Source organism: Camarhynchus parvulus, chromosome 2 (genome assembly GCF_901933205.1).
Source record: "Camarhynchus parvulus chromosome 2, STF_HiC, whole genome shotgun sequence".
Lineage (NCBI taxonomy): Eukaryota > Metazoa > Chordata > Aves > Passeriformes > Thraupidae > Camarhynchus > Camarhynchus parvulus.
Genome location: NC_044572.1, coordinates 122,698,272 through 122,725,891, shown reverse-complemented (window position 1 = coordinate 122,725,891; position 27,620 = coordinate 122,698,272). Strand labels below are relative to the sequence as shown.

At 39.7% G+C, this 27,620-nt stretch overlaps 1 protein-coding gene across 1 annotated transcript in view; it reads right to left on the bottom strand.

The window, feature by feature from the left end:
* The window catches only part of STMN2 (stathmin 2), a 39,085-nt gene that overhangs the window by 2,352 nt on the left and 9,113 nt on the right, over positions 1-27,620 (bottom strand). Inside the window, exons 2-4 of the mRNA XM_030969250.1 lie at positions 12,093-12,188; positions 11,288-11,460; positions 1,371-1,562 (exon numbers count right to left, since the gene is read on the bottom strand). Coding sequence (XP_030825110.1) covers positions 1,371-1,562; positions 11,288-11,460; positions 12,093-12,188 — 461 coding nt within the window. The remainder of the gene's footprint in view (positions 1-1,370; positions 1,563-11,287; positions 11,461-12,092; positions 12,189-27,620) is intronic.

Here is a 27,620-nt window from a genome sequence, read left to right as displayed (position 1 = left end):
CAGCTGTCCTTCCCACATCCTTTTGGACCTTGAGGATAACTAATTTGCTTTTCCCTTTGTTTTCATAAGATCTTGGAATTTGTGCCTGCAAATGAAGCTAATGCAAAAATGTCAAGCAATTTGGATATAGTTCTTAAACTCAAGAATTATCCTGTTTGTGTAGTTACTTGTAACATCATCCTTTGGATTCTGTTGTTTCTTTCCTACTCTCAAAGACCTTTGTCTCTATCACAGATGTAGAGGTGCTTATGAAGATCGCCTTGAAAACCTCTGAGAGCTATTTTCTTTAGCCAAATTGCTATTGAAATAGTATATCAGAGTATATTAGAAAGTTCATTACTGGGAGAAACAAGTGATCACTCATGCAGAACTAATTAATTTTTTCTTAACACTTCTAAATCTTTATTTGCATGTCTCTCTCCCTTGCGTGGAAGGTCTTTTCTTTGGAGAAGGGCATACTTCATCCTGCATCTAGGGTTTGTGATTCCCTGTTTCCTCTGGCTGTACCAAAGATCTCCATAGGAAAATTTACTCTCTTCCTTGCAAGACTTGTGGAAAGACAGACCTCTTTTGCTGTATATGAAAGAATTTTTTCCCCATAATTTTTCATCTTTCTCCTCTGAGAAACCAAGAATTACAGAATAGGGCAGTTGTTTGATTTGATCAGTGACTTTTCTTAGAAGCTAAAATCTAAACACAAGTGACTTTTTATTTGTTCCCAGATCTTCTTAAAAGCTAGAAAACCAGCCTTTCTCTAGAGACAGTCCAGCAAAGGGCCATGAGGATTAAGGAACATCTCTCAGTCTCTGCTATGAGGAAAGGCTGACAGAGCTGGATTGTTCAGTTTGGAGACAGCTCAGGGGGATATTACAAATATCTATGAATACCTGAATGAAAGGAACACAGAGCCAGGATCTTTTCAGTGGTGCCCAGTGACATGATCAGGGGCAATGGGCAAAAACTAAAACCCATGAGGTTTCCTCTGAACATCAGGGAACACTTTCGCATTGTGAGGTGACTGAGCACTGGCACAGGTTGCCCAGAGTGGAATTGGAGTCTTCATTCTTGGAGATATTAAAAAGCCACCTGGACATGGCCCTGGGCAACTGGTTCTATGTGGCCCCCCTTGAGCCCAGAGTTGGATCAGATGCTCTCCAGAGGGCCCTTCCAACCTCAACCATCCTGTGATTGTGTGACTGTACACTTCAGTCCTTTTTCAGAGTGTGTGGGGGTTTAGACAGGCATCCGTAGCTCTGACTTAAAAATAGCTCAAGTGTAGCAGCTGAGATAAGGACTGTGCACACCATCTCTACAAAATATTGATCAGCTTTTCCTCTCTAGTCTAAGGTGAGGAGTGATGGTGTGGTTACCTTCTCTTGGAGGCGTTCAATAAGAGCAGCTAAATTAGCTTCACGGTTTTCTTTGATCTGTTCCATTTTCAGTATCAGCTTTTCCTCTGCCATTTTGCTGAAGTTATTGTTCTCCTCCAAAGCTTTTTGAAGCACTTCTCGCTCATGTTCTCTCTTCTCTGCCAGATGTTTCAGCACCTGGGCCTCCTGGGACTGGAAACAGAGACACAGGCTGAGAAGAAATACTCGTGTGGAGCAAAGCATGTTGCTGGGGAGCACAGTACCTTGCCATAGGGCAACAATTCCCTGTGTGTGGAAACTGTGTAAAGTTTGCTGCTTTGTTTAGAAAGGTCATTTGTGACTGAACCAGGTTAGCCTTAGGTTTAGAAGCACTGGCTGAATGTGGGGTACACGCCTGAGGCAGCAGCAGAGAAATGTCCAAAGTGCTTCTGTTAACAAGAAATGCTGCTGTGCTGCTGCCCTGGCTCGCCTGCATTGCTGCAGTGGTTGCTCAACCTCTGACAGCTGCAGTCTCTTAGCTACAGGCCTTTTATCTTTAGAGACAGGGACCTGGGGTTGAAGAAATGTAGAGTAAAAAGGAGATTACTGATGCAGGACAGGTGCAATTTTCACCCAGGTTGGACTCTTCTTTAATGTGCTTGAATAGTTAATAACAGGCTTGGAAGTTTATTGAACTGAAAGACAGGCAGTATCAATTCAGACAATGTTTCTTCCTATTACATTTATATTCAGATTAATCTCACTGATTAGGAAGAGAAAAAAAGTATTTTATTGCATAGAAAATATAAAAAAATTTTAGTTAAAAGTTTTTATTTTTCAAGGAAGATGAAAACTGCAAGTAGGAATTAAATAGATGCAGTCTGTGCTTAATATTGTATTCTTCCTTGTAAACTCACTTCTCAGAAGCATAAGCTTTGTTATGTATATTCAATCTAATTTCCAACCGGAAACCACTAATCCTAGGAAAGAAGCCAAAAAGTTTCAGCATTGGGCCCATTCTCCAGGCAAGTCTAGTTGAAAAGGCAATTATTTGGAAAAGGTGAACAACATCATATGCTTTTGGATAAAATATATGAGAGGCAGCATGAGGAGAAACAGAAAAACAGAGAATGAAATAGGGCACTGGGAGGCTAAATGTGTATTTCAGTGCTGATCCCAAGGCACTGGTACCATTGTGATCCATAAAAATGAGTTAGTTTATGGCCTAAATTAAGGGATTTAACCATTAATTACAATTCGTGGTAATGAAACCTTTTAAATTCTATCATGTGGCTTTAAATGGACTGAAAAAGGCTGCAATTTTATATGAGCAAGACTCAACTAGGAGAAAACAAATATTTTAATGAAAGTAAGATATGCATAGAACAAAATGCACTGACAGGGCAAATAAAAGGGATTCTAGAAAAGGCTGCAAAGGCAAGGCAGAACATCTTGCAGCAAGATGTTGCAGTAAAACACATCTGGATTTGAAAGGCTGTAATGGCTTGCTTGAGATGACAGGAGAGAGCCACTTCCATCCATCCTTATCACTTAATGAGTTTCACCTCTGGCCTGGCTGCAGGTACAGGCTCATGTCTCCATTTCCCAAACTGATCTCTGGAGCACCTGCTGGCAGGAATGGTCTCCTGGAAAGGCTGGTACCTCCCTGAGACTCTTCCTGGCTCCTCTCTCCCTTACAGCATATGCTGAAGTATACAGAGTAATAGAGCAAGCATTTTTCATGTCTCTGACTCTGCTGTGCCAGATGAAAGATGTTGCAAATGGGAACAAACCCCCTCAGATAGATGAAGCCAAAAGCAGAGGGAATTTCACTGGTGGAATATAGAAGAAGGATGAGCCAAAGACAAGTAGAGCTAGGCAAAGAAGGAATTTTGTAGAGCAAATAAAAAGCCATAAAAGCCCCATAAGTTTAATAAAAATATCAATATATTTAATAATAATATAATAAAAGTAGTTTGAAACAAGGTGTTTGATTTCAGATACTTAGCGTTTAACAGTTCTTAACTGTAGATTAATTTACTAAGTAAAAAAATTATTTTAAGAGATGTGATGCAATGTAAACCTGAAATAATTAAATATTTTCATCTCTCTTTCCCACTTGTGGACAAACCTGAGTGGCCCAGTTTGACTCGTGCTTCTAAAGTTATTCTGCATTTTCTGTTTAATTTACTACTCAACAGCAATCTCTCATCTCCTTCTGGAAAAGTTATGATCATTAAATTTTGTTTGCTGATATGAGCTTTGTGAACCCTTTGCTTAAATGATCTAAAAGTAATGGATAATCTGGGAATGCATTTCTCTTCCTATTGGGAGTCTGAATAGAAGAGACACCATTAGAGTAATTGTAATGTCCTTTCCCATGAAACATTGCAGAAGTGACTTGTTAATTGAAATGAAATATTGAAATAAATGAAAGGCTAACATTTCATAGTGTTTACATATGCATATATAATGTGTTATAAAATCTGACCTCTTCAGATTTGGAAAACAGTTTTCAAGGACAGCCATGCACTAATAAAAAGCAAGATTTGGACTATGCATGTAGGAAGCATTTTTTAAAAGAGCATTTGCTTTTAATGGAGGCAGCAAAATGCCTTTGAGATTTTGAGGCACTTGCCCATTTTTAAAGATTTATTTTCTTCATTCAAACCATTTGCCTTCTAGAAAGACTTTTTATCATAAATCCTGGAGAACAGTGAAAAATTAGGGCTTCATATCAAGGTACATGCATTTCTGGATGCTGTGCTGGCAGACAGTACATTCAAAAGTAATTTGTCCTATAATTCATGATAATGAAGAAAATCCTTATCCTCTAATTCAGTATTTACTGGATGCAAATTGGGTTGGCACCAGAAAGAGACTGCTTGAAAGCTGAACCAGGCCTCAGGAAGTGACTGCAAACCCCTAATGTGATTTTCCTGTACAATATGTCTTTAAGGGAACATTGTGACGAATTTTGAGACAGGAAAATCACTGGGACTGGTTCAAAATAAAGGAACCCCCCCCTCCTTGCCATGAAACATCCACAGGGTAGAATGCCATTCAGACTGATGTCCCTTCTCTAATGGCCTTGTACCCCAGCTGTCAGTCTGCTGTTTCCCTGGTGCTCAGAGCGTTCTGAAATCCCCTTATGACAATTCTGGAAGGCGCCTGCTATGTGTTTGTACTGGATTGTCACATTATTTTCTGTTTCCAGCCCATTTGGCAAAAGAACTTGGCCACCCTGTCTGTTCAAAGTCTACTACACATCCAGAAATGGGTAAATGAATGACCATGGATACCCAGGGGATCTGGGATTAATAGACTCCCTTTGTTGTTTGTCTTGGCTTTTAAATGGCTGTGTTTGGACTCACACAGCTCCACAATGATGCAGGATTCCAACATACATAGGAGGTTTTTATTTCAAGTTTATTTTCAACACTGTTTGAAGTGCTGGAAGGGATATTTTCAAATTTTTGATAGTTCTAACACAGTTGTATACTGCTTATGGTGTTTCTTACACAGATGTGGTGAGAAAATGAAAAACAAAAGGCTGTAAACAAGATAAAATATAAGGAAAACTAAAAAGGAGAGAGAAATATGAAATGGTGGAGCAAAAAAGCAATATTCAAGGGGGAATATTCAGAACACTTCTTAAATATAACAAGACATAACCAATGCAGCTCCAGCTGCAGCATCTAGTGTTACATCATAGAATCAAAGCATCGTAGACTGTCTTGGACTGGAATGGACCTTAAAGATCATCCAGTTCTAACCCCCTGCCATAGGCAGGTACATCTTCCTCTAGACCAGGTTGTGCAAAGCCCCATCCAACCTCATGTGGGGCACTTCGAGGGATGGGGCACCCACAGCTTCTCTGAGCAACCTGTGTCACTGCCTCACTCCCCCACATTAAAGAACTTTCTCCTACCATCTAATCTATATCTCCCCTCTTTTAGTTTAAAACCATTCTTCCTTGTTCTATCACTATCTGTGCTTGGAAAAAATCACTTCCCCTCCATTTTACAAGCCTCCTTAAGGTACTAAAAGGCCACACAATAATGTGGAGAAACAAAAATATTTACTTGTTTATAATTCAATATGGAGGAATAAAAATATTGGAGAATATTCCTGGCACAGATACCTTTGCTCCAAGAAACATACTGATGCGCTAAAAGTGCAGGCAAACTCCTGTGATGTTCATGTCATATTTATTTAATGGATCATGTGCATCTTCACTTTTCAGAGATGAGTGGTTCAAAAGAAAATCCACATCTGTTACCTAGCTGGCCAGAAATAGATGCAGACTACTAACCACTCACTTCATGAGCAAAATTAGTTATGGAAACTGGTTTTGGAGATACACTGTTAAACTATTACTCACATGAAGGAAATTCTCCTTATCTGAGTAAGAGCTGCTTTATCTTCTCACATCTATCTTTATTTGACAGATATATCCAAATATTGAAGTAATTGATACGCAGATAAAATTAATCCTTTATTGCTCTTAAATAAGAAATGGGTTCAGACAACTGCCTTTAAGCTGGAAATTTCAGCTGGAATGCATTCAACCTCAGATACCAGTACCTTTAGTTACTAGGGTGTCTGAGTGCTCCTCTTTCACAACACATTTGTTCACTGACTTTTTTTTTTTTTAATAATGCAGTTGTTCAGAAGAAGCTGCAGTAATGTTGGTGTTCCTCAATACACTGTGTATCTGAGAGATACTATTAATGGACAGATTGTGAAGGCAGGAGGAAAGGCTCCTACTGCAATGTAAATGCCAAGGTGAAGCCTTGGCATGGTGACTTGAAGTACTGATGTTTCCAGGGGAAGGAACAGAGGCTGGGATTTTTCCATGTAAAAGCATGGGAATGGTCTCAAATTAGACTTCGCTCAAGAAATACCCATTTGGCAGGAGAGTCAGAGACTCAGAGACATGTGATCTGTAACTATGGGTAAAGCTCTGCTTCTAGTGAAGCTAGATAATGAAAAATTTTGCTTAAATTTAGGTGGGGATTTCTTTTTTCAATTAATTTTTGTACAGTCTGCCAAACAACCATTGGGATGTGGAGTAAAAAAAAAAAAGCCCATCCATGTTGTGATTCAAGAAAACTTTCTCTTCCTCAGCTGGCACAAAATTGCTGCTCTCATGGTTTGACCTGTGGGGGTGAACAAGGCATGTTGGGGGCACGCAAGAAGTACCACCTGTGCCTCTGCCCTCATGGTCTGCTGCAGTTTGAGGCCTGGCATTATGAAGTTAATGAAGATCAATGTCAAACTGTTGTATTGTTGTTCATTAGTGGCAGAGCCCATGGCAGAGTGGGGAGAGAATGTTTGCCAGCATTGGGATGTATGCTCATGGCTCCATGTGCTCCGAGACAGACCCTGGTGCCTAACACCAAATCCTCTCCTTGTTGGTAGCAAACATCTTCCTACAGACCCACATTCCATTGGTTAATGTGCGGTTTTGGATGAGGAACTGTGAAGTTTCTTGGAATTTTTGCTATCTTTGGTTACTTAGGAGTGAACCACTGTGTATCGACCCACTATGGTGTAAATCAAAATGTGACAGAAACATCTGTTTCTGGTGCTGATTACACCTATTACTGGGACTTTTACATGGAAAAATGCTTCATGCTGTGTTACTTCTCCACAGAAGCACAGCTGAGGGCCAGCAGCAACAGAAAGGGAGATCAAGAGGTGGGAAAGACCGGAGACATATGTCTTGGGCATTGCCTATCTTCATTCCCATCCTTCTCACCTTACAATTTGGTGGAAAAGGGCAACAGAAATGAGATGGAAGAAGAAAGGTGGACTTTTGACAGGGAAGGAGCACATCCCTTCTCTGCCTGTCTCCTGGAGCAGCAGTTCCATAGGTGCCCTGCAATGTCCAGGGAGGAACATCTGTCTCCAGCTCTGCTGCCATTCCTGCCTTCCCCCAGCAGCCTCCAGAGCAGTAAACATGGGTGGAAAAGCACAGATGGGTTAAGAACACCAAGAGCCCCCTCTGGGCAGGTGTGGGGCTGGCTCAAAGGGGCAGTGGGTTGGATGCTGAAGCCCAGCACTGAGTGTGGTCCTGATGCTGGCAGAGGTGCCCTGGGCTGGCTGCTGCTGTGGGGAGCACAGTGAGCCTGGCCCAGACCAGGGATAGCAGGCTTGTCTTGTGGCATTTCATTGCAACAGCATTGAAAACCCAGGAAGCTGGAAGTCTATATCCAAAAGCATGAAAGTAAAAAAAAATATGACTGTTTTCCTGCATTCCTTGTCACACTAAGCTCTAGGGATAAGCTTGGTTCAGTTTCATCCCAATACAAAGCCATTAAAAGGATTTAATTACATACAATTTCTCGTCTATAATACAAAGTCTAGAAAAAATGCACATCCCTTTAGTGTTTCTTTTTTATGCTACTAAGTAAATTGAACATAGACAATAAAAACAAATAATTTGATATATGCCCCTTGAAGTCTGTACACCACTAATAATAACAGCTGAACATTCAAGGTCAATGGGTAAAAATTGATAAATGTTAAATATCTGTAAGGAAAACTTCTGCTGCACACAATGTCACAGTGCTCTAATTTCTTAACTGAGAAGGATGAAAAGATCTGTCTGATTATCCACCAAGGTAGAAAAATATAGCACACATATGCAAAAAAAAAAAAAGACATGCTGTAAAGAGGATTCTATAAATGGAAAGGACTAATCTGTAACTAGCCCAAATGGGCTTTGCTGTGTAATGCAAAAAATAAAAAATGCCTCAGGTGAAACTCTCTGAGAGTATGAGGTCATGGCTATCAGGTGAGGTAGAGAAAACAGGGGAGAAAAGGAAAGGAGCCTTGTAAAAGCTTACAAGGAAATAAACAAGAATGACAGACTGGAGAAAGCCTAAGCAGGAGACTGCTGAAGTGCGTGTATTGCTCTAGATGGTCTCATGAGTTCGAAAATTTATTAATGAACACTGCCTAATTAACAGAGCAGAACCTAATTCCTAAGCAGCGTAAAATTCGTTAGCAACTTGTTTTCCAAAAAGGCAATTCTCATCCATTAGTTATACTTGATTTGAGTTAAAATCGTGCTGGAAGGACATGCCTGACAGCTTTGTACATAGATTGAAAAGTATGATAACAACAGCCATGCTGGCTTTTGGAAAAGTCTGCCTGGTTTGTCTAGCAGCAGAAAGTGGAAGAAGATGCTGAGGGAAACTCTAGATGAAGTTGGGCAAGTATCTCTAGCTTTCATCAGTCAGCAAGTTCCATATTTCCTGAGTCACAAGTTCCATTCACATAATAATTTCCTACAAGGTAGTTCTCTATCAATTTTGCTATTATATTTTTGAACTAAATAACATTTTAATAACCTCTAAACAGTCTGTGATAACAAATATATCTTAAATAAACAATACATGAAAATAAAATTCCTTTTTGAAATTTCTGTCTGATGATTTCTTTGAATGCTTTGTCCCCTCTGGATTGTGTGAAATAGAATATAATTGTTCCTATTCATCTTCTCATTACCATTCATGACTTTGGAGACTCCTATTTTATCTTTCTTCTGTTGTCTCTTTCCAATCTGAAAAGTGGACTGTTTAATTTATCTTCTTATGGAAGATTTTCTGTTCCTCTAATTGCTTTTTTTATCCTCCTTTGCACTATGCTTTTTTTGGGGCAAAAATGAAGTCAATAGCTAATATGCAAGAACACCAGGGATTTTAACAGGGATGTAAAGAAACATTTTGCTCTGTTCTTTGTTCCTTTCCCAGACATTTCTGCTGCAATGCTAATATGGAGGATCTTGTCTATTAAAATAACTCAGTTATATGTTCATTCAAAATGAATATAGTATCAAGGGGAAGAAATGGCAGGTGTCTGTATTGCTATTACTGATTGCCAATCTATTGCATGATGAGTTTTTAGGAAGAAATGAACAGTAATGAAATCAATGGAATGAAATCTCTGAAACATTCAATTTGTAATTTCCACCAAGTATATGCATAATATCAGGCCTTTTATTGCTGTCACTTCATTCTGTGTCTGTATCTCTACTCGAGCATTTGTACTCAGCACACAGGAACTTCACAGACTGAATTTTTGGGGAATATCATAACTTGGATGAGTGAGAGCTCACCCCTCTCAGCAGGTGCTAGTGCAAATGGAAATTCCTTGGATACACAGTCATGTCCTCCTACTGAAATGAATGCTCTGGCAGAAATATTTGTTTGAAAAAGCGATAGTGCTAATGAGTGTGTGCTGGAACCACAGAGTCATTGTTAGCAAGCCAGCAAAAATGACAGAAGTAGCAACACTGCAGTTACCATCTAGATGAATTGTTCAAATTAGTGAGGTCCAGAATAGTCAGGTTTCACTGCAAATCCAAACTAAGTGGCAGGTTTTAAAGCCCTGTCAGTAATCCAGATCTACTGACTGCAGCAGACACGTAAAAAACCACATCCCAGAGTAATCATTCCCTTGAGGTTCTTGGCAGTGACCCTGATCTGTTCTGACAGGAATGAAAGAGAATGGAATTGCCTTTCCTGGTTATCTGTGGCACAGATGCTGTACCTGAACTTCTTTATACGTTTTTGATGACATCAGGAAAAGTTGTGTTAACAGCAGTTTTAGCAAGAAATCACATTGTTTAAAAGATAAAAAAAAAAGGCTTAAGAGACATATAAGCCTGTTTTATTTTCAGAAACCCTCTATGAGGGACTCCATGGGCAGGTAGAAGGGGTTTCTAATGCCTATTTAACTGTGCAAGCTGATTTGCCACAAAAGAACATTGATCTCCTGGGTGAAGGACACAGAATGCCCTAAGATCCTAAAGCTTCTGTGGCTCTCCTTTTGTTCATCATCAAAAAGAGACATTAATTAACCAGGACAATATAGTACCAATTTTAATTTTTCTGTGGTCATTGCAGCCAGTCGTGACTTTTCTGAAATGGTGCAACACAGCACAAATGCTGTGTGCATAAAGAACACTGAAAATTTCCAGACTGGCAATTCAGGCTGGTTATGGTAGGTGTCTCATTGTCATCTTCTGACTTGTCTGATCTGGAGTTTGTCTTTTTCTCTTTGTGAAAAGTAAAAAGAAAAAGCAGCCTGATTTAGCTCTGACTTAGAAAAAAGGAAGACCTCTTCAACACATCAGTCATGATGAAAGGCAAATAAGTGTTAATGGGTATTTTCAGCTGCCTTTGTGCCAACCTTTGTGAAAAAGGTGTATCAACTCTTCCAAATGCCATGTGACAAATGTAGTGATTATGAAACAGAGCTTTACCATTATGGGTAGGATCATAAAGAGGGGAAGACTTAGTCTGTGCAAAACCCTAGAAAGCCAATTTCCATCACTACTGAAACTGCTAGAAATGCCCCTTAGCATCTGTGCCATTCTAGTGTCTTCATTCAAGTTTGTGTGAATGATCCCAAACTCACTCTACTCAGGGTGTTTCTCTATATTGCATAAATAAGACATTTTAGCTGCCTTATGTAGACCCTGTGAATAATTTCCACAGACACTATGAGGAGTCAAGATTTGGTAGCACTGAGAGCATCTGCTTGAACTGCAGATCTATCTCTTAAACTCAGACACAATAACTGCACTGGTTTTGAGCAACTATTACAGATGCCCTGAATGAAGCATTAGTTATGCTCACATTGTAAGCAAGTGCATTTGAGCCCGCTTGGCCCCTGTCTGAAGCTAGCTCTATTTTGTGATGCATGCTTCCCCAGCATTGAAACCAGTGAGGCTTGCTTGCAAGCTGCTGAAAGACAATGAACTCATTCATTTCCATAAACATATTGATGGTTTTTGTCCATGCAGACTACCAGGAATCAGTGATGGCAATGGAAAAACACACAAACAGACAGGAAACTCGACTGCTATTCTGTACACTAAATCATGTCTAATTACTAGCATTTTTTTTTATAAGGAAAGATACCTTTCTCCTCTCCTCTGCAGCCTCCAGCTTTTTCTGGATCTCCTCAAGAGAGAGTTCTTTCTTCTTTGGAGAAGCTAAAGTCCGTGGTGCTTCTGAGACTGGAGATGGTGGCTTTAGGATCAGTTCAAAGGCCTGGCCTGAGGCACGTTTGTTGATTTGTTTCACTTCCATGTCTGCACAATAAGGCAGGAAATTATAAGTCCTTAATACACCAGCAGTATTCAGGAGAGAAGCAGCACTGATATCAGAGTAGGATCAGAAGCACAGACAAATGATTTAGCACCTTTGCCTTGGGCATTTTAAATGCAATGGCAGATTATGGGCTGAAAACTGTTTTCAGTAGTACATTCCATTTTATTTGTAATTGCTTAATTATACCTTAATCTCATAAAGATAAAAATTTACAGCAATTTTGGATGCTTATTGGGGTTCTGTGCCATTTCAAACCCCCTGCAAGCAATGCCCAAGCTGGTTAGTTTTTTAGGCATCCTTTCATCTTTTCTTCATTTTCTTGGGAATTATGCCAGCTATGAAGAACTGTAATTCTCAAATGGGGAGTAGGGAAAGAACAGCTCAGTATGAGAGGGCTAATGTTAAAAGTTTAGTTAGCTCCTATTAGGAACAATATCCACCCTCATGGCTACTGCACACTCCACAGAAAGTAATAGCCCAAACCATCAATTAAATTGTTAAATTAGCAAAATATTCACCAACTAACACTATGGACTAGGAGGAGAGCTGAGTAGTTTTCCAGAAGTAGCACATTTTCTGACCTGCAGGATGATTTCCAGTAAACATCACTCACCATCATATTTGTAGATGTTCATGTTGCGAGGTTCCGGGTAAAAACAGGAGCAGATCAGCGAGAGCATGGACAGCTCCTTCATCTTTTCCTTGTAAGCTGAAAGGAGAGATCTTGTTAGCATGCTTCACTTCCCCAGCTCCTCCTCTGAGAATCCTGACCTGGGATGAGTGGCTGGGGACCAGAAAGCCTACTCCATCACCCACCTGGCAGATTTCTCTAGAATATTAACATTCAACTATTTCTTCTCAACCTTGAACCTTTATCAAATCACAAATGAGATCCTCAGAACTGGCTTCTGGTCCTCTACATGACCTCAGCCTTGGGCATAATGCAGGCAGTCCTCTCTGATTTATAGAAAGTGATTTTGGCTACCAGGAAATGCATTTAGCATTGGAAGAGTGCCATGACTCCACTCTCCCCTGGCAGGTGGAGAGACATGAAGCTCTTACAGTTCCTCTGACGTATCCAAATGCAATTGAGAACAGCTATGAAAAGCTGGCCATATATCACCATAGGCTAAAGACATTATTTTACAAATGAAAATGTCATCCAGAAAATTAAAAATAAAACCAGAAATGAGGATACATTTATCAAACCATTTGCATAATGTCCTTAATATGCTTAACTACCTGAAACAAAGCTTTTCATTCCCCACTTACTGGCCAAAATATGTGGCTTTCATACTCAGGTCTAGTCTATATTAGCTGATGCCATTAATACCCTTGTAATTTACCTTTATGGTGCTATGTCTGCTGACTTTATAATGCCTGTAGGCCCCAGTCATGAACTGAGGAGGCACTGGTCTAAAAATGGTCATACCAATACATAAACATTATGCAGTGAGCATTGTGCTCACCCTTTCTAATTGCCTGTAAGTAGGAAAACAGTCTCATACTTTGTCACTTGGCAAGCCAAGGGCAGAGCCCAGACTGGAGCTGGCTCTCCTGGGTCCTGGGGCAGCACCCTGCCCACTGCCCACACTCCATAATGCATGGATGTTAAGGCAGGGTGCTCCAAAATTCATCTTGGCACACACAAATCCCTGCTATAATCAAGATCATATCTACAGAGGGAGACACTCATTTGCTGCCAGCATGTGAAAACATGGCTTAAAATACATGTGACTCAAAGTATTGTATTTAACAGATTAGACCAAATTAGCCCTTGTTGTTGCTAAAGGAAAATCAGATGGTCCTTGGATCTTTAAACTGTGGATTCAAATGAAATTCTCTATCAGCCGTTCTCACCGATGCTCTTGTGGTTTTTGATTTTGCTTTTCATACTCAGAAAGAAACCTGAGATTGATGATGAGGACTTGAGAGCCTTTGGGTGCTGCTCAATATGATGGTATTTGAATAATCCACGGTTCAAGAAAAAATTTCTAGCTGCCAGTAAAGGATTAGATAATTTAATTAAGCTTTGCACAAGGGCCTCTTGTGCAATCATGTACCTTGAATAAATCACCTAAAGGAGATAGAGCTTTTCAGAAACCATTGGTAAAGGACAGAATTTGAGGTTAAGCATGTACTGAAGAGTTTGCTTTCAGTGAACTTAGGCTGTCATGGAAGCTTGGTCTTGACATGATTTTGGTTTGAAAACTAAGTACCAGCTTGCAAGGAATAACTCAAAAATCATCTGAGGAGAAAAATCTTGTCTGTCGGATGTATGCTGAATTATGAATAATGATAAACATAATAAATTGTTCACTTAGACTTCCACCCAACAAACACGGAATTGCTTGGAATTGCATTCTTCCCAGCAAGCAAGGTTGTGGAGTGGCTGCACATCAAACCCTGGCAGATTGCTAAACACAGAGAAAATGGGCACTGGACTGTGTGTTAAAGACATGGCCATTGATGATACAAGTGGAATCTTGTACAAGAGCTGCTGAATCACTGCTAAAATGTATATCTTGAAATATCTTTGTAGAAAAAGACATGCAAAGCAGCATCTTAGGAATCTTGCCTTTTGGGGTCTTTGTTAATATTTTTTATCTTTGCTTGACATTGAATATGTTTTGCTTCCTAACAGCATTTTAATGATTAGAGAAAGGTGTTGGTTTTTTTTTTTTCCCAGTTTGCCATCTGCAAAATACAGCAGGAGAAAGATAAGAACATGCCCAGTACTCTTTCCTTCACTGCAATAGCTGCACTGAAAGCATGCTGGCAAAATAATTGTCTTAGTTCTTTCTGGTCAATGGCAGAATTAAGATGACTTTCCACCCTTCACAAGAATTACTTTTTGGTTTTTTGTGGTATTGATTTAGTCTGCACTTGCCCTAGAGACTCCTTCAACTGTAGCAGGAACTTGGCTTGAATACTCACAGAGGTTCTGGAGGCTTCTGCAGCCCTGGAACCAAACAACCTTCTATGGTGGCAAACACTGGTTTCCCTGTTGTAGACTTAAGGGCTGAGGGTGTCAAAGGACCTGAAGAGGCACACACCTCCTCTGGTGTCCAGCATCAACACTGTGATGACCTGTCCCCCTTGATCAGGCTCAGCTCTGAGTAGCAGGGACCCTGCTTTGTTCAGCTCTCCTTTCCTTAAACATTTCCTTAAAACACATTAAAAAATCTGAAAGCAGTAATGTTAGCCCAGTTGGTGGTCAGTTAAAAATAGCTGAATTAAAATGGTCGGATTAAGAAACCCATGTCACACAGGTTAGACAGGGAGACAACTGTACTTTCCCAAATCCCAAGGGTTAGTGTTTTAGCAATGGAAGCCTGTTATCTCAAGAGGTTTTTCTGTTAAGAAAGCAGCACACACAGACCACACAACCAAGGGCAGAGCATTTGTGCAATCTTCACAGGACCTCTTGTGCAACATGAAAGAGGCACGAAAATTACCTGCCTCATAGTGGAGCTCTTCAAAACCCTTGAAGACCAGCAGTGATTGCAATGAAGTTTGTTTTCCAAATGTGTTTCCAATGGCTTTCTAATTATATCCCTCCTTGTGCAGTCATGTAGGCTACATATCATTCCATTAACTGTGCAAGTTAAATGAAGGAGAGTAAATGATGGCAATCGTAATACTACAAAAGCTTTGATAGGGAAATTGCTAGGCAAGAACAATGTTGACAAAAGATGGCAACAGAACCTTTTTAGTTATATGCAGCATGATCTAACTGTTTATATGCATTAAGAACACTGATTTTTGCAAAGATGAGAAGAGAATCCAGTATTAGCATTTCTTGTAGTTTTGCTGTGAATATACTAGTATTCATAGGTCTTAAATTCTGAAACAGTGTGATTATTCCAGAACTTCATCTACTCTTTAAGAATAAACTCCTCATATTCAGAGCTGCAGAGAAAACCTTAGAAATACTATCAAATGCCCCTAAATGTTTGACAGCTTCAGAAGAGAATGAACTCAGATGGCTTTGAAAATCAAAAATCATTATTTTCTTTTTTTTTTTCCTGAAAAAGTCTCAAATGTACCTTGATATTATTGTTTCAAGCCAACCTCACCCTTTTCTCAAACTTGTGGAATTATTTCCAACAGCTGTATTTAGAAACTGTGAAACTGCTCCCTCTGTGGGGTGAACATCCACGCTAAGGGCTCCAGTCCTGCAACTCCCTGAGCAAGAAGGGAAGGACAGCAGGAAACAATTCTAATGATTTCATGCCCATTTTGTATAATTTTGGAGACTTTCCTTGAGGCTAGTCTGGTCCCATGGTCTGAACAACCATTAGAGCCTGGGGCACAGTGGATATACTGCTAATACACACCTCCCAGTTTCAATGAACTTGTTTGTGCTCCAAGATTCCTCTGATGTGTGAACCAAAGCATGGTCAGCTGGGGTGTTTTGATGATCCTCTTTGAAAATGCTCTACTGATCTCAAATAATATGTTTATTCAGATATATTATATATTTTTCTGCTAATAACAGAAAAGTGCTGCAGCCATCGCTAGTCCTGCAGCTCACTTGCCCAATGAATGAAGCTGCTAAGGTGGAATGCTATGGCTGCCATTAGAAGCCAGAAACCACTTATTTACATTTACTGCTGGGAGAAATAGGAAGGTTAAGGAAAGCACTGCTAAACCCTTACTGTCTGTCCTCATCTGCTATCCCATAGCTATAAGGAATTTTTTACAGTTTACACTGTAAAATGAAAATCTGTCCTGACTGACAGGCCATGGGCAATTTGGGTCACATTTTGTTCCTTGGCAAAGCACAGCTCAGACAGATTGCTGTGTCACAGCAGAGACCATTATTCATAAGCAAGGCTATTTTTAACACATGAAGGGAAAAAGAAAAGTGTTAATGTTACTTATAATTAACATCTGATACAGGAAAATGTGTTGATTTTTGCCTTACTGAATCTGGTCCACATATAAGAAATGTATTTTATACACACATCAATATGTATAAATATTAATAACATACATTATATGTATACCTCATGTACATTAATTTGTAATGTTACTGTATTTTGACATTTCAAGTACCACTTGCCAACTCGTTCTTGATGTTCTGCACACCTGTAAGGAAAAGGAAACTGGAACATTGCCCATGGTCAGAGCATGGAACCCATAACACAGCTCAGCCCTGTGCTCCCTTGGCAGGAACCTGTGTGATAGTTGCTCTTCTGAGACTGAACTGAAATTCTGGTTAGTGTTCTCCTCTGGCAGACACTGAAGCATTAAGATGTAGGATTAACATGACATACAGATAGAGAAGACCTATCACCCCAATCCTTCATATGGACTTCTGATGGATGTTATTGACAATGTGGTTTGTTACAAATGTCATTTTGGTAATCCTCTCTCTGGGGTGCTAGACCTTTTGGTTTGCCAGGCAACGCTTTAAGTCATATGATTTTGTGAACACCAACATCCACAATCTGTTGACCAGTAATTCACAATTTTATTTTTACTAATCCATTTTAGTGATGTGCTCCATCCTTTTCTGCCAAACAAGGGGACATTATACAACCCCAGATGTGTTGTTTCCCATAGCTGGTGGGGTATTTGAAGAAAGTTACATGAGGAGTGCTGCTAAAGTGGTGGCTAGTACTGGGACAAACACATGGGACTGGGAGAATTAGAATTTAAGATGAGGCATGACTAGTACGGATTCTAGATATCATTTAGCTTTTGTCTGAGATCTATTAGCCTGGGATTCACTAGTTAATGCTGGCCATTATTTAAGAGAGCTACTTTGCAGAAATCATGAAAGCTTATTTTTCAGTCAAGGGAGAGATTAGCACTACCAGAGAATGATGGCCCCATTCAGACATCTGAAGTTAAACAAATTAGGTTGTCTCAAGACCAGCAAATCCATCTTCAGTGTCAGGAAGCCTAAGGATGTTTATAGGCTTATGGAGTCACCAGTGATGGAGAGAATGAAAGCAAAAGCCCCTGCAGTAAGTAAATCTTAACCACCCCTTATGCTCAGCCATGAGTGACATCTCATTTTGGTGGTTCACATAGGTGGGGCTCATTTTGTTACTCTCTGAATGCAAAACACTGCCCACCAGAGTACTAGATTGAGTCCATCTCACAATCTTATGTATATCTGTACTTTTCCAGTTTCCCCAACAAAAATAAAGCTGCTTTACAGCTGAGGGCCTCTAATCCCTACAGTGCTCACTCCTTCACTGTAGGGAAAGGTGGCACAGGACTCCCACTCACATGGGGCCATTCTTTGGGGACCAAGTCTTTAAAATTGTAGTCTTTATATACTGCAAGGCAGGTTAAGCTGGAGATGAGAATAGAGTTTTGGTTTTGTCCTCTGTCCCTGATTTTTTTGATATTTCTATATCTAGGCAATAGAATAAACAGATATGATGAAAAAGTGACGAGAAACAGAAATCAAGGAAAAAAGAGCTAACCAGTGACCTTCCTCTGTCAACTGTGACTCTAGAATTTCCTAAAATATGCCCAGAAAATGAGAAAGGAAAAGCTTGGGACAGCTCTTATCTGCCTTTGTGGCAACTGGGAGTTTGAAAAAATAGTTTTAAACATTAATTTTTGTAACCCTCATTAATATTCCTGGGTTTTGGCAGAAATGTCATCCATTTTATTCTCTCCAACATGAGATCCTTTTAACAAAAGTCTTTAAAATGGTTTGGGAGGGAATAGAGCATTTGTGTCATCCATAAAAGCACAGAGTGGCTGTGAAATCAGGGATCACTGTAGCATCAGTTCTTCAGAATACACAAAAAAAAATGCAAGCAACAGATCTGACCTTTAGCTTCTTATTGAGACTGTGTCAGATTGTACCAATGAACCCTGTCCTCGAGTGCAAGGCCTGGCATACCATTTCCACAGCATAATTTAGGTTACAGCATGGGATCTGTCTGGAAAACCCATCCTTTGGAGTACACAAGAAGCTGTTTGCTTACGGAGAGACTGTCCAGTAATGGTTTTCTTGAACCTCTAGCGCAGGGATACAAATGCATGCAAACATGCAGATTGGAGAGTGGCACAAGTCATATTAAAAACTGCTCCAAATTTTACAGCCTAATCTATCATTGATCATGACTATGGCTTTTTGGACTACTTCAGGTACCATGTCTTTAGTTGTTACTGCGCATGGTGAGAGTCAAATGTCTTTGCTCACTTTATGATGTCAGAATGTTAAGATGTAAAGTTACCATTTTGTCTTATTTCAATGTATGCAATTTTCACTGCTGAAACAATGAGAAAGCCCATTTACTGAACCCTGACTATTACAGTCATCTGTGACATGAGTTAATGGGATTTCTTTTTTGAGCTAATGCAAACCCATTTCCAAAATGAGATTTTGATGTAAGGGGTTTTTTGAATTTGAAAAAAAACAACAACTTTGTCATGATTACGCAAAACAAACACTGATGCAGACTCTTTGTTGTAGTCACATTGTGCTTTCCAGTCACTGAAATGAAAACACACACATTTCCTCCTCGTGTGGAAGGACCACAGCAGACATGTGCCTGTCCAGAGCCTGTTGGTGCACCTGGGGCCCCACAGCCTCACCACACAGCCTGCGGGAGGAAACATGGGCAGACAGGACAAGCAGCCATGGGCTAGCTCCTCCTTCTTCAACTCTGCAGAAACTGGTCCATGGCAGTGGCAGAGCCAGGTGCTGCAGTCTCTTCTGAGCCAGCCCTTTGCAGAGCCCATGAATCACGTTGGCAAGGAGAAGCCCTTGGCAGCTCAGTTCCAGAAAGTCCTCTGGGACTGAGGGGAAGGCCAAGGAGCCAGTACTAATATAGAGGACTGTGGCTCTCTTGAAATTTGTTTGAACTTAGGAGAACTTCAACCAAGGTGGAAACAAAAAATTCCAGAGATATTTTTTTTTTCACAGGGGGAAAGCACAACCTTCTTTAAGGCCTGCTTTGCCTTTACAAGGCATCCCTTCACCATATTTCCCTCTGTACCTTTACATCCCACCTGTCTTCTCCCAGTTTTCTTCCCACAGAGCTTTCTGTGTAGGAAAGGATGCAAGTTACTAAAACAGACTTTGAAAACAATGAGGTGGATGAAGAGTGAAGAATGAACTTAAAGGCTATAGTAGTCCTAAGACAGCTTTATTTCTTGCTGGTTAATGGAACATGACTCTTTAATTTTTGTGCAGTCAGAAGTTCAAACCCTGTTATTCAGATGATTTGGCAGGATACTGATGTTTGAGATGCTGATCTTACACCTACCTTCATAAGAGGCCATCAGAGACACAGATAATTTCTGATTATCACTTAAGTGTGAAAGTCATGCAGACATCAAAATTTGAAAATTATTAAGGCAGCCCCAGCTGGGAACCATTCTGCTATCCACTGTCTCCTGTATTCATCGGAAACAAAAAAGTCTGTGGGAATTCAGCTATGGGATGATTTGAGCCAAAGTAATTTTCCTGGATGTGGACAGGATGGAAAAAGTGAACAGGCTTTCAGCAAGAACCAGGAGGAAAGCAGCAAGACCAGGAGGAAATAACCTTCCTTATCTGGGTCACATTACTGCCTCAAGAACTGTTGTTGGTTTTGTTACATACCTGCACCTGGGGCAAACAGCTTCTTTTGACTGGCATTGTAGCAAATTTGGCTCTGTCATGCCTTACAGAAAAATCTCTTTTACTTTTAGCTGAGGACTCCTGCTACAGTAGTAGTAAGGATTCTCCATGTATTGTTCTGGGTTTGATTCTATCAATAATTTTCCTGTTCTCAAGAAAAATCCCTCTCTCCTGATCTATCACTTAGAGTCTTATATGAATGATTTAAGAAACAAAACCTTGAGCTCTGGAGTTTTTGAGTGGGTGGATTTGCCTGCCATGATTTAGTGCTCATGATGTGTAATGCATTTCCTTTGCATTGTATGCCCAAAGGGTTGTGACACACCCTTTCACTAGGACACAGACATTTATTTCTTTCACACTTCTGAGACAGGTCACATATAAAAAGGCTTAAAAAGCCAGATATTTCACTCCAAAGTTCCCAATTACATGGCTCTAAAGATCCCTTCTGGTAGGCACCACCGAACCATGATGTCCATCTACACGTAGGCTAAAAGGCAGTGTTTTCAGGAGTCCTGATGTACATGTCTGAAGGCCAGGCAAGCAGAAGGATTTTCAAAGACTCTTCTCAACAAGCCAGCCTTGCTGTATGCAGGTTATTTTGTCTCAGCATTCCTGGCACGGGGGCTACCAACTGTACTTGCCTTCCATAACATCAGCATAGTGGAGTTTGCTTCAGGACTTCCCTGCAATAGGACAACCCCAGGTTGCTGATCCCCCCTCAGAAGTGGACATGCAGTGCCCAGGAGCTCCCTGAGCCCAGCTGCTCCCTGTGGTGCTTGGCTTGGTTCTGGGGCCATGCTGGTGGCTGAAGCACAAGGAAGGACGTGCAAAGGAGCTGGAACTTCTCCAGTGACTTTCTAAGCGTGGGGTGGGGAGAAGTGAGTTACACATTGGAAGCTGCCAAGCCTGCAAGCAGCCCACATTCCCTCAGCAGCACGCAGGCTTCAGCCACCACAGCAGCACCATGTCTGCAGCTTGGTGCTGAACCCAGCACTGGTGGGAAGCGAAATTTGGAGTCCTTGTGTTGGGCACTCCAATCTCCTCTGCTGTCTCAAGCAGAGAACCCAGCAGAACATCCAGGACTGGGCTATCAGGGATGGCTGCTGCCTCCCAGTATGCCCTTAAGGTCATCTCATCATCACTTTGTGGGAGTATGCGGGGGCCCAGCTGAGATCTGCGCTACTTTCTGTAAAAATGTGTCAGATGCAAACACCCTGTGCCAAAGAGCTTATGGAGTGAAAAGGAGAGGCAAGGGATGCTGGGGGATAAAATGTCACAGACATGAAAAAAGAAATGCCTTGGGTCACAGACCTATTCTGTAGGAAAGCCCCATGGGGAACAGAGCTCTCCTGAATTCTGTATAAGTGACACCTCTTTGCAAGTGCTGCAGGCAATACAGGTGCTGTCTGCAGCCTTGAGGGAGGATGAAAATCCAATATGATGAAATAGAATGGCAATGGTTTAGTCACGCAGCCACTGTGATCAAACAGCATCCTCCCAAGGTATGAATCACAAATGGGTTCTGCTCCAGCACAGTAAGACTGGGTTACTAGAGCAGGTGTGAGAGCGCTGGCTGCCAGTATTACTTTTATTTATCTGAATGTCACTGTCATCCATGTGTGTATTTAGAACAGAGGCATTTATTTAGTTTCCCCCCGTGATGTCTTCAGAGGCTTCCACTGACTTAAATTTGCATCACCCTTATTCCTTTATGTTGGCTGGACAACACTTGCTGGTCGTGCATCACCTGGCCATGCACCACCCACTGACACTTGACACTGAGTGTCATTTTACTCCAAGCTGTCTAGTTTTTTATCATCCTTGAAGACTAATGACATCACCTTGCATACTGCCTATCTTGGCAATGGAAATCGGAGTTCTGCCACTGTTTCTTTTCATCTGGACACAGATCCTTCCTGGACTTGTACCTGGCATTACATGATGAAATCCCTCCCCTCACCTCTGTGCTGAGATTACAGTCAAATTTTGTTCATACTGAGCTTCTCCAGAAAGGAAGTTTTAGCAGAACTGCCCACATGTTTTGAAAGCAAGCCAGCATCAAGGAAAGGAATGGCCCAAAATGGTTCAGGAAAAGCAAGCAATTAGGAAAGAATGGGCAAGGAATGCAACTTTTTCTGTTTTCATCGTTCAGCTGTTGTGGATACCTCAATCAAGGGACCAGAGATAGATTAGCACAGTGACAGTTTCCATTATTGGACAGGCTGGTTCTTGCCATTTTTCTGGCTCAGATATGCACATGCTTTTAATAGAACTGTAGCTCTGATATAAAATATGACATTTTTATAACTCATATACATTTTTAAACACATCATTAAACTGTGCCATTCCAAAGTGCAGATACCTTTAATGTCTTCCAGTATTTTCAAAATTTTGCTTTGAACTGATGAAGGCCAAAATATTATTTAGCTGTGTCTTGCGGCTCAGAACAATAAGCCAAATAAATTGCAAGGTGCTTTTTTGCTCTTTTTTTTCTCTAGACAAAAAGAAAAAAAAAAGAAGCAGGGCAATCAGCTAAGTAGAAATTTTTGTTTTGTACAATATGATATAATAATTTTTGTTTTGTACAATATGATATAAATGCAATTACAACTTCTTGTAGGGTTGACTCTCAATCTTTGCATTCCAGTAACTAAATGTGTTCCTTGCTTGTTGAGTCATTGCACTGAGTGCAAAAGCTATCACAGTTATTTTCACACCACAAATAACGGAAGAATCCATTTAAGAGAAAATATACTGCTGTGAGTGCTGTAGATAATATCTTTCCAAACTAATCATTCCATATAGGCTAGAAAACACATTTTATAGGGTCTGAAAGCCAAACATATAGAATCACTAATTAGTTAGTTTATATATATGTCTCTATACATAAAAAGTATGTATGTGTGTATATGTATGTATATATGTATGCATATAAAGCTTGATTTGTGTAAGTTTATTGGTTGATTTTGAGCAATTCCCATGTATTTAATGTACTTAACCCAAAGCCAAACATGTGTAACTGCATTTTTATGCTCCACAATCATTCTTACCGGCTGCCATGGCTACCGACTAAATGTCAAAATGCAAAAGACAATGAAAGGAGGCAGTCTGGAAAATCCAATTTACTTCTGGGTTTTGAATGGAATTTTAATTTTGTGGAACATTTTAAAATAAGAATGTCTCATCAGTTTGAATGAAGGCATTTTCTTTACAGAGTTTGCTTTCTGCACGCAATTGCAAATGACATATGTAAGTAGATTACTTACAAAGGAAGAATCCCAATCTTTGCAATTACACAATGGGACACACATTATAATTGTATTAATTAACAGTAGTATTATAAATTTGAATGCCAGGACAAAATAAGCTCCTAGTAAATAACTCCTGAGTTTCCATATAAAAGTGTTTGATATTAGATTTGCCTGTTGACATACCTCATAATTATGGAAGATTTTGCTTTAAACCCAAGGAGGTGTGATAATGGAAACTGTGTTATTCTGATGCTTTATGTTGTATGACTTAGATCCCCTTTTTCATAACAAAGACTATTGGAATGTAAATGTTTTTATACAATTTTAAGTCTACTCAGTGGGGTATATGTGGGTGTAAGGGGCTGTATTTAATTATGAGATATTACAAAGGATGAAATTTCTGGGTTTAGAGAAATGTAATCCCTAATTTAAAACAGTCTCCCTGTGTAGGAAGCCTATCAAAGATATGTGTATCTTCGGAGAAATCCTTTGATTCAAAAAATAATGTCTTCAGGTTTTGAAGGACTTTGAAAGCACTGCACAGATTAAGCACAAATGACAGCAATTCCCTCACCGACCATGTTGATACAAAGAAGATTCTGTAAAATTCATCTTTCCACTTGGTGTTTTCTGCTAACAAGTGGGCAGCAGAATGACTAGAAGAAGTATCTTTTGGCAGGTCACCAAATCTAGAAACTGGGGCTAGCGTGGAAAACTATTTTTACAGCATTGAAAGGATAAGATAATTTTCTGTTAGTCTTCTCCACAGTCCAAAAAAAGTACAAATGCCCAAGTGAGGTTTCAGATTATGGGTTCCTAAACCCATAACTGTCAATGCTGAAGAATGAAGTGTAAGAACCAAAACAGGAATGGATACTGGGGAAGTGACTTTTTAAAAAAATAAGTTTGTAGAAATAAATTCAGCATGTGTAGGTTGGCATAAAAAATCTCACAAGGGAGAGTTTGTGGTTTTTGGGTTTTTTTTCTTTTTTCTTCTATTTCCTCAATCTCTTTTAAACATCCAAGTTTGGAAGACAGAGGGAAGCAGCAGAGGTGTGTGTGAATCAGCAGGAGGGGCTGGTTGGGTTCACCTTTGATTGAAGGTGTTTGGTGCTGTGGAGCTGCACCTGAGGTTCTACATCCAGTCTTGGATCCCCTAATTTCAGAGTGACACGGAGGAACACCTGAAAGTCCAGTGGAGGGCTAGCAGGGAGGTGGGGGATAACTGGGAAAATAGGTGGCTTAAGGTAGTGAGCACACCAAATGAGGTGCTCAAATTCATGAAATGACAGAAACAAACCCTTCCATATGACACACTTCTGTCACTCTGTGGCTTTCAGAGTTTTCTATGTGACCTCTACCTAAACAATCTATGCAGTTATTACTACTAATTATCAGATTTATATTTCTACTATTGTATCCTGCCATGACTTTATGCATACATGCAAACATTTGATTGCTTCCATAATGAAAATAATGATACCTCTCAACAGCATATAAACTCTATCATGGTTGGGCATAAATTATAAATATTATTGACTATGCTAACCAGAAGATGAATAAAATTAACAAGAAAATAAAAAGAAAGATAAAGAATGATGCCTCTTCTTGGAAATGACACTGATGGCGCAAAGAAATTAGTATATTATTCAGAATTGATTAAATTGGCTGAAAGGGAACATTAGCTGGTACGATATTTTTATCACAATTGATGCTGCAATAAAACTAGAACAAGAGCTACTGCTTGCAGTGAAGTGACCTTTGTTTTAAGTAGCTTTGTTCTGATTTGCATAAAAGAAGCACTTTGATTTTTGAAGACGTAAAATTAATGCATAAATGTCTATGCTACAGCAATTTATATGGACTTTTGGGAATGTGACTGCTCCCAATTATTTCTCAGTCTTTCATGACCCACCTCTCTTTTTCATCTTTCTCTTCTCCTTCCTTCTTTTTACTGTTTTTCAATTTAGTGGTATTTTTCTCATCCCAAAATATAACTGAAAATTTCTAGAGTACCTTTGCTCTGTCAGTCTATCTCTCTCTGCAGCTATCTGTCTCTGTCTGTGCCTCTCTATTTTTTCTGCAATACCAGCCTCCACTTAGAAGAAAATCTTGATGAATTCAGAGACGCTGCTGCTGCTCTGCTATTAAACTAACCACATGAGGAGCTGATCCCTGCAGAGATGCTCCACTGATTGTTGGTGTAAGGGTGTTTGTCTCATTTAGAATAAAAAAAAAAGGATCCTGCAGTAGTGAAATTTTCAAGGCACTGTGCACCAGCATCAGCAATCTGCCATTAACAGCAAATCAGAACTTTGTTTTTCAGCCTGTCCTTTACAACAGATTTATCAAACTTCCAGAACTGCATTGTCCATTGAATTTTTAATATGTTCTAAAAGCAGCAGGAGTTAGAGATCCCCAAATGTTAATTTGTAACAGCCTATTCCATCTTTTTCATTATACGATCAAGTTCTTTTTCCAGTATAAAAAGAAGTTTCTTTTTCTGAATAATAAAATTCTCCTGGTTTTTTAGTGTAGCTGGCTCTTACATGATTTTAAAAAATAATAAAGGAGATGTTTCCTCCTAAATTTATGCTTTGAGAGTTTTAAAGGGGGAAAAATAGGTTCATCAGATGTAAATCAATATGAGTCTACTTTACCCACAGACTTCCACTGGTTTAGTATTTAATTCTGTCAAAGTTGGTGCTCCCGGCCTTTGCACATCTTAGCCATTTAAACATGCAACACTGTCAGCCATTGCCATTTCCCACCTTGTACTGCTTTGTTTCTCCCACTGCATCAGAAAATATGTCCTTCCACTGAACATCACATCCTTAAACTACAATTTGGCCTACAGTTTTCTTGGCTGGAAGGCTGCTTCTTCCTGAATTCTGGAGAAGGTTTTAGCTGAAAACATTTCACTATTTCCATGATGATGACTAGGGAAAAATACATGCGTGTGAGTAAGCTAAGCTAGTGGTTACTGAAATTTGAAAGGTTCTATTGCTTTGTGCCAGGGAATCATTCTTCATTCGAAAAATTTGTCCAGGCCTGGCCTGGGAATAAGTCAGTGAAATATCAGATTTCAGCCTTCAGCTTTGTCTGAGAGACACAAATCCAACTTTACAGCCAGCTTCTCTCAAGCCACTTTGCGCTGGATTCTGATTCCATGTGGGCTAAGAGTGATGTCATGGACCAGAGGAGCACTGGAAACTGGAAAAAAAAAAGAGGATACAACTATCCTGTGGTCTCAATTCCTCCCCTTCTGACCTCATGGAAGTGTGAAGGACTACAAGAATGAAGTGGCTGTGTGAAGAGACAAGAACTGAATCTGCATTGTGGGAGTAATTGCCAAGAGCAGGCAAATAAAAAAAAAGAAAAGAAGAAGGAAAAAAAAAGAAGGAAAAAAAAAAAGAAACTGGATCAAGAATGAGGGTAACACTTGACTGACTGGATAATGAAACTAGATTGAGAAAATCAGGGAAAGGGTACCAAGGAAATGGATGAGACCGGAAATCAGTAGGTCATGGGGATGGAGTAGATGGGAAATGGATTAGGATGGTAGATTGTTCACAAGAACATTGAGAGTTTTATCAAATAGAAATTTTCCTAACTGCTATCTTAGACTCTCCCCTACATACAAATTACATTAAAAGACTATAAAAATAGTAGTCACAGTTCAGGGACAGACTGGGTTCCATCTGATAAAATGTTCTGTTTCCATGATACTTTTTCTTAATTTTTTTTTTATCTTAGAAATTTAGTTTGTGTAACTACATAGAAGTGCACTAAATATAATTTTGCAACCTTCATAGTGTAGATTACCTGTTTGCTTATCTAAATGCCTTCATTTTGCTGCATGGGTTCAGAATTTGTTCTTATTGCAATTTTTATCCTTGACAGAATTGTTACATCTTTGTGCAGAAACCAGGATGCCAGCAGAGATGAGACCTCTAGAATAGCACCGGCAAACGATGCAAACTGATAATTACAATTTTGCAGAGGACTTGAAAGTACTTCTGTCATGTTTATTCCTGTTTTTCAAGCCTCTCACGACAAGAAGATGAAATACTTTACACTGTTAATCAAATGCAGAATGGTTCCCTAAGTAAGATATTTCCCTTCTTAATATTTCACTGTGAAAAAAATAGAGTAACTTGAATTGTCAATGCAGCTTAAAAAATAACTTACTATTACTTTTCTTAAGTCATTATTGATATTTTACTTGGAAAATGATATTTAGACTTAAAACATCATTTCCCAGTAAAAGTTATTTGCCTTGAGA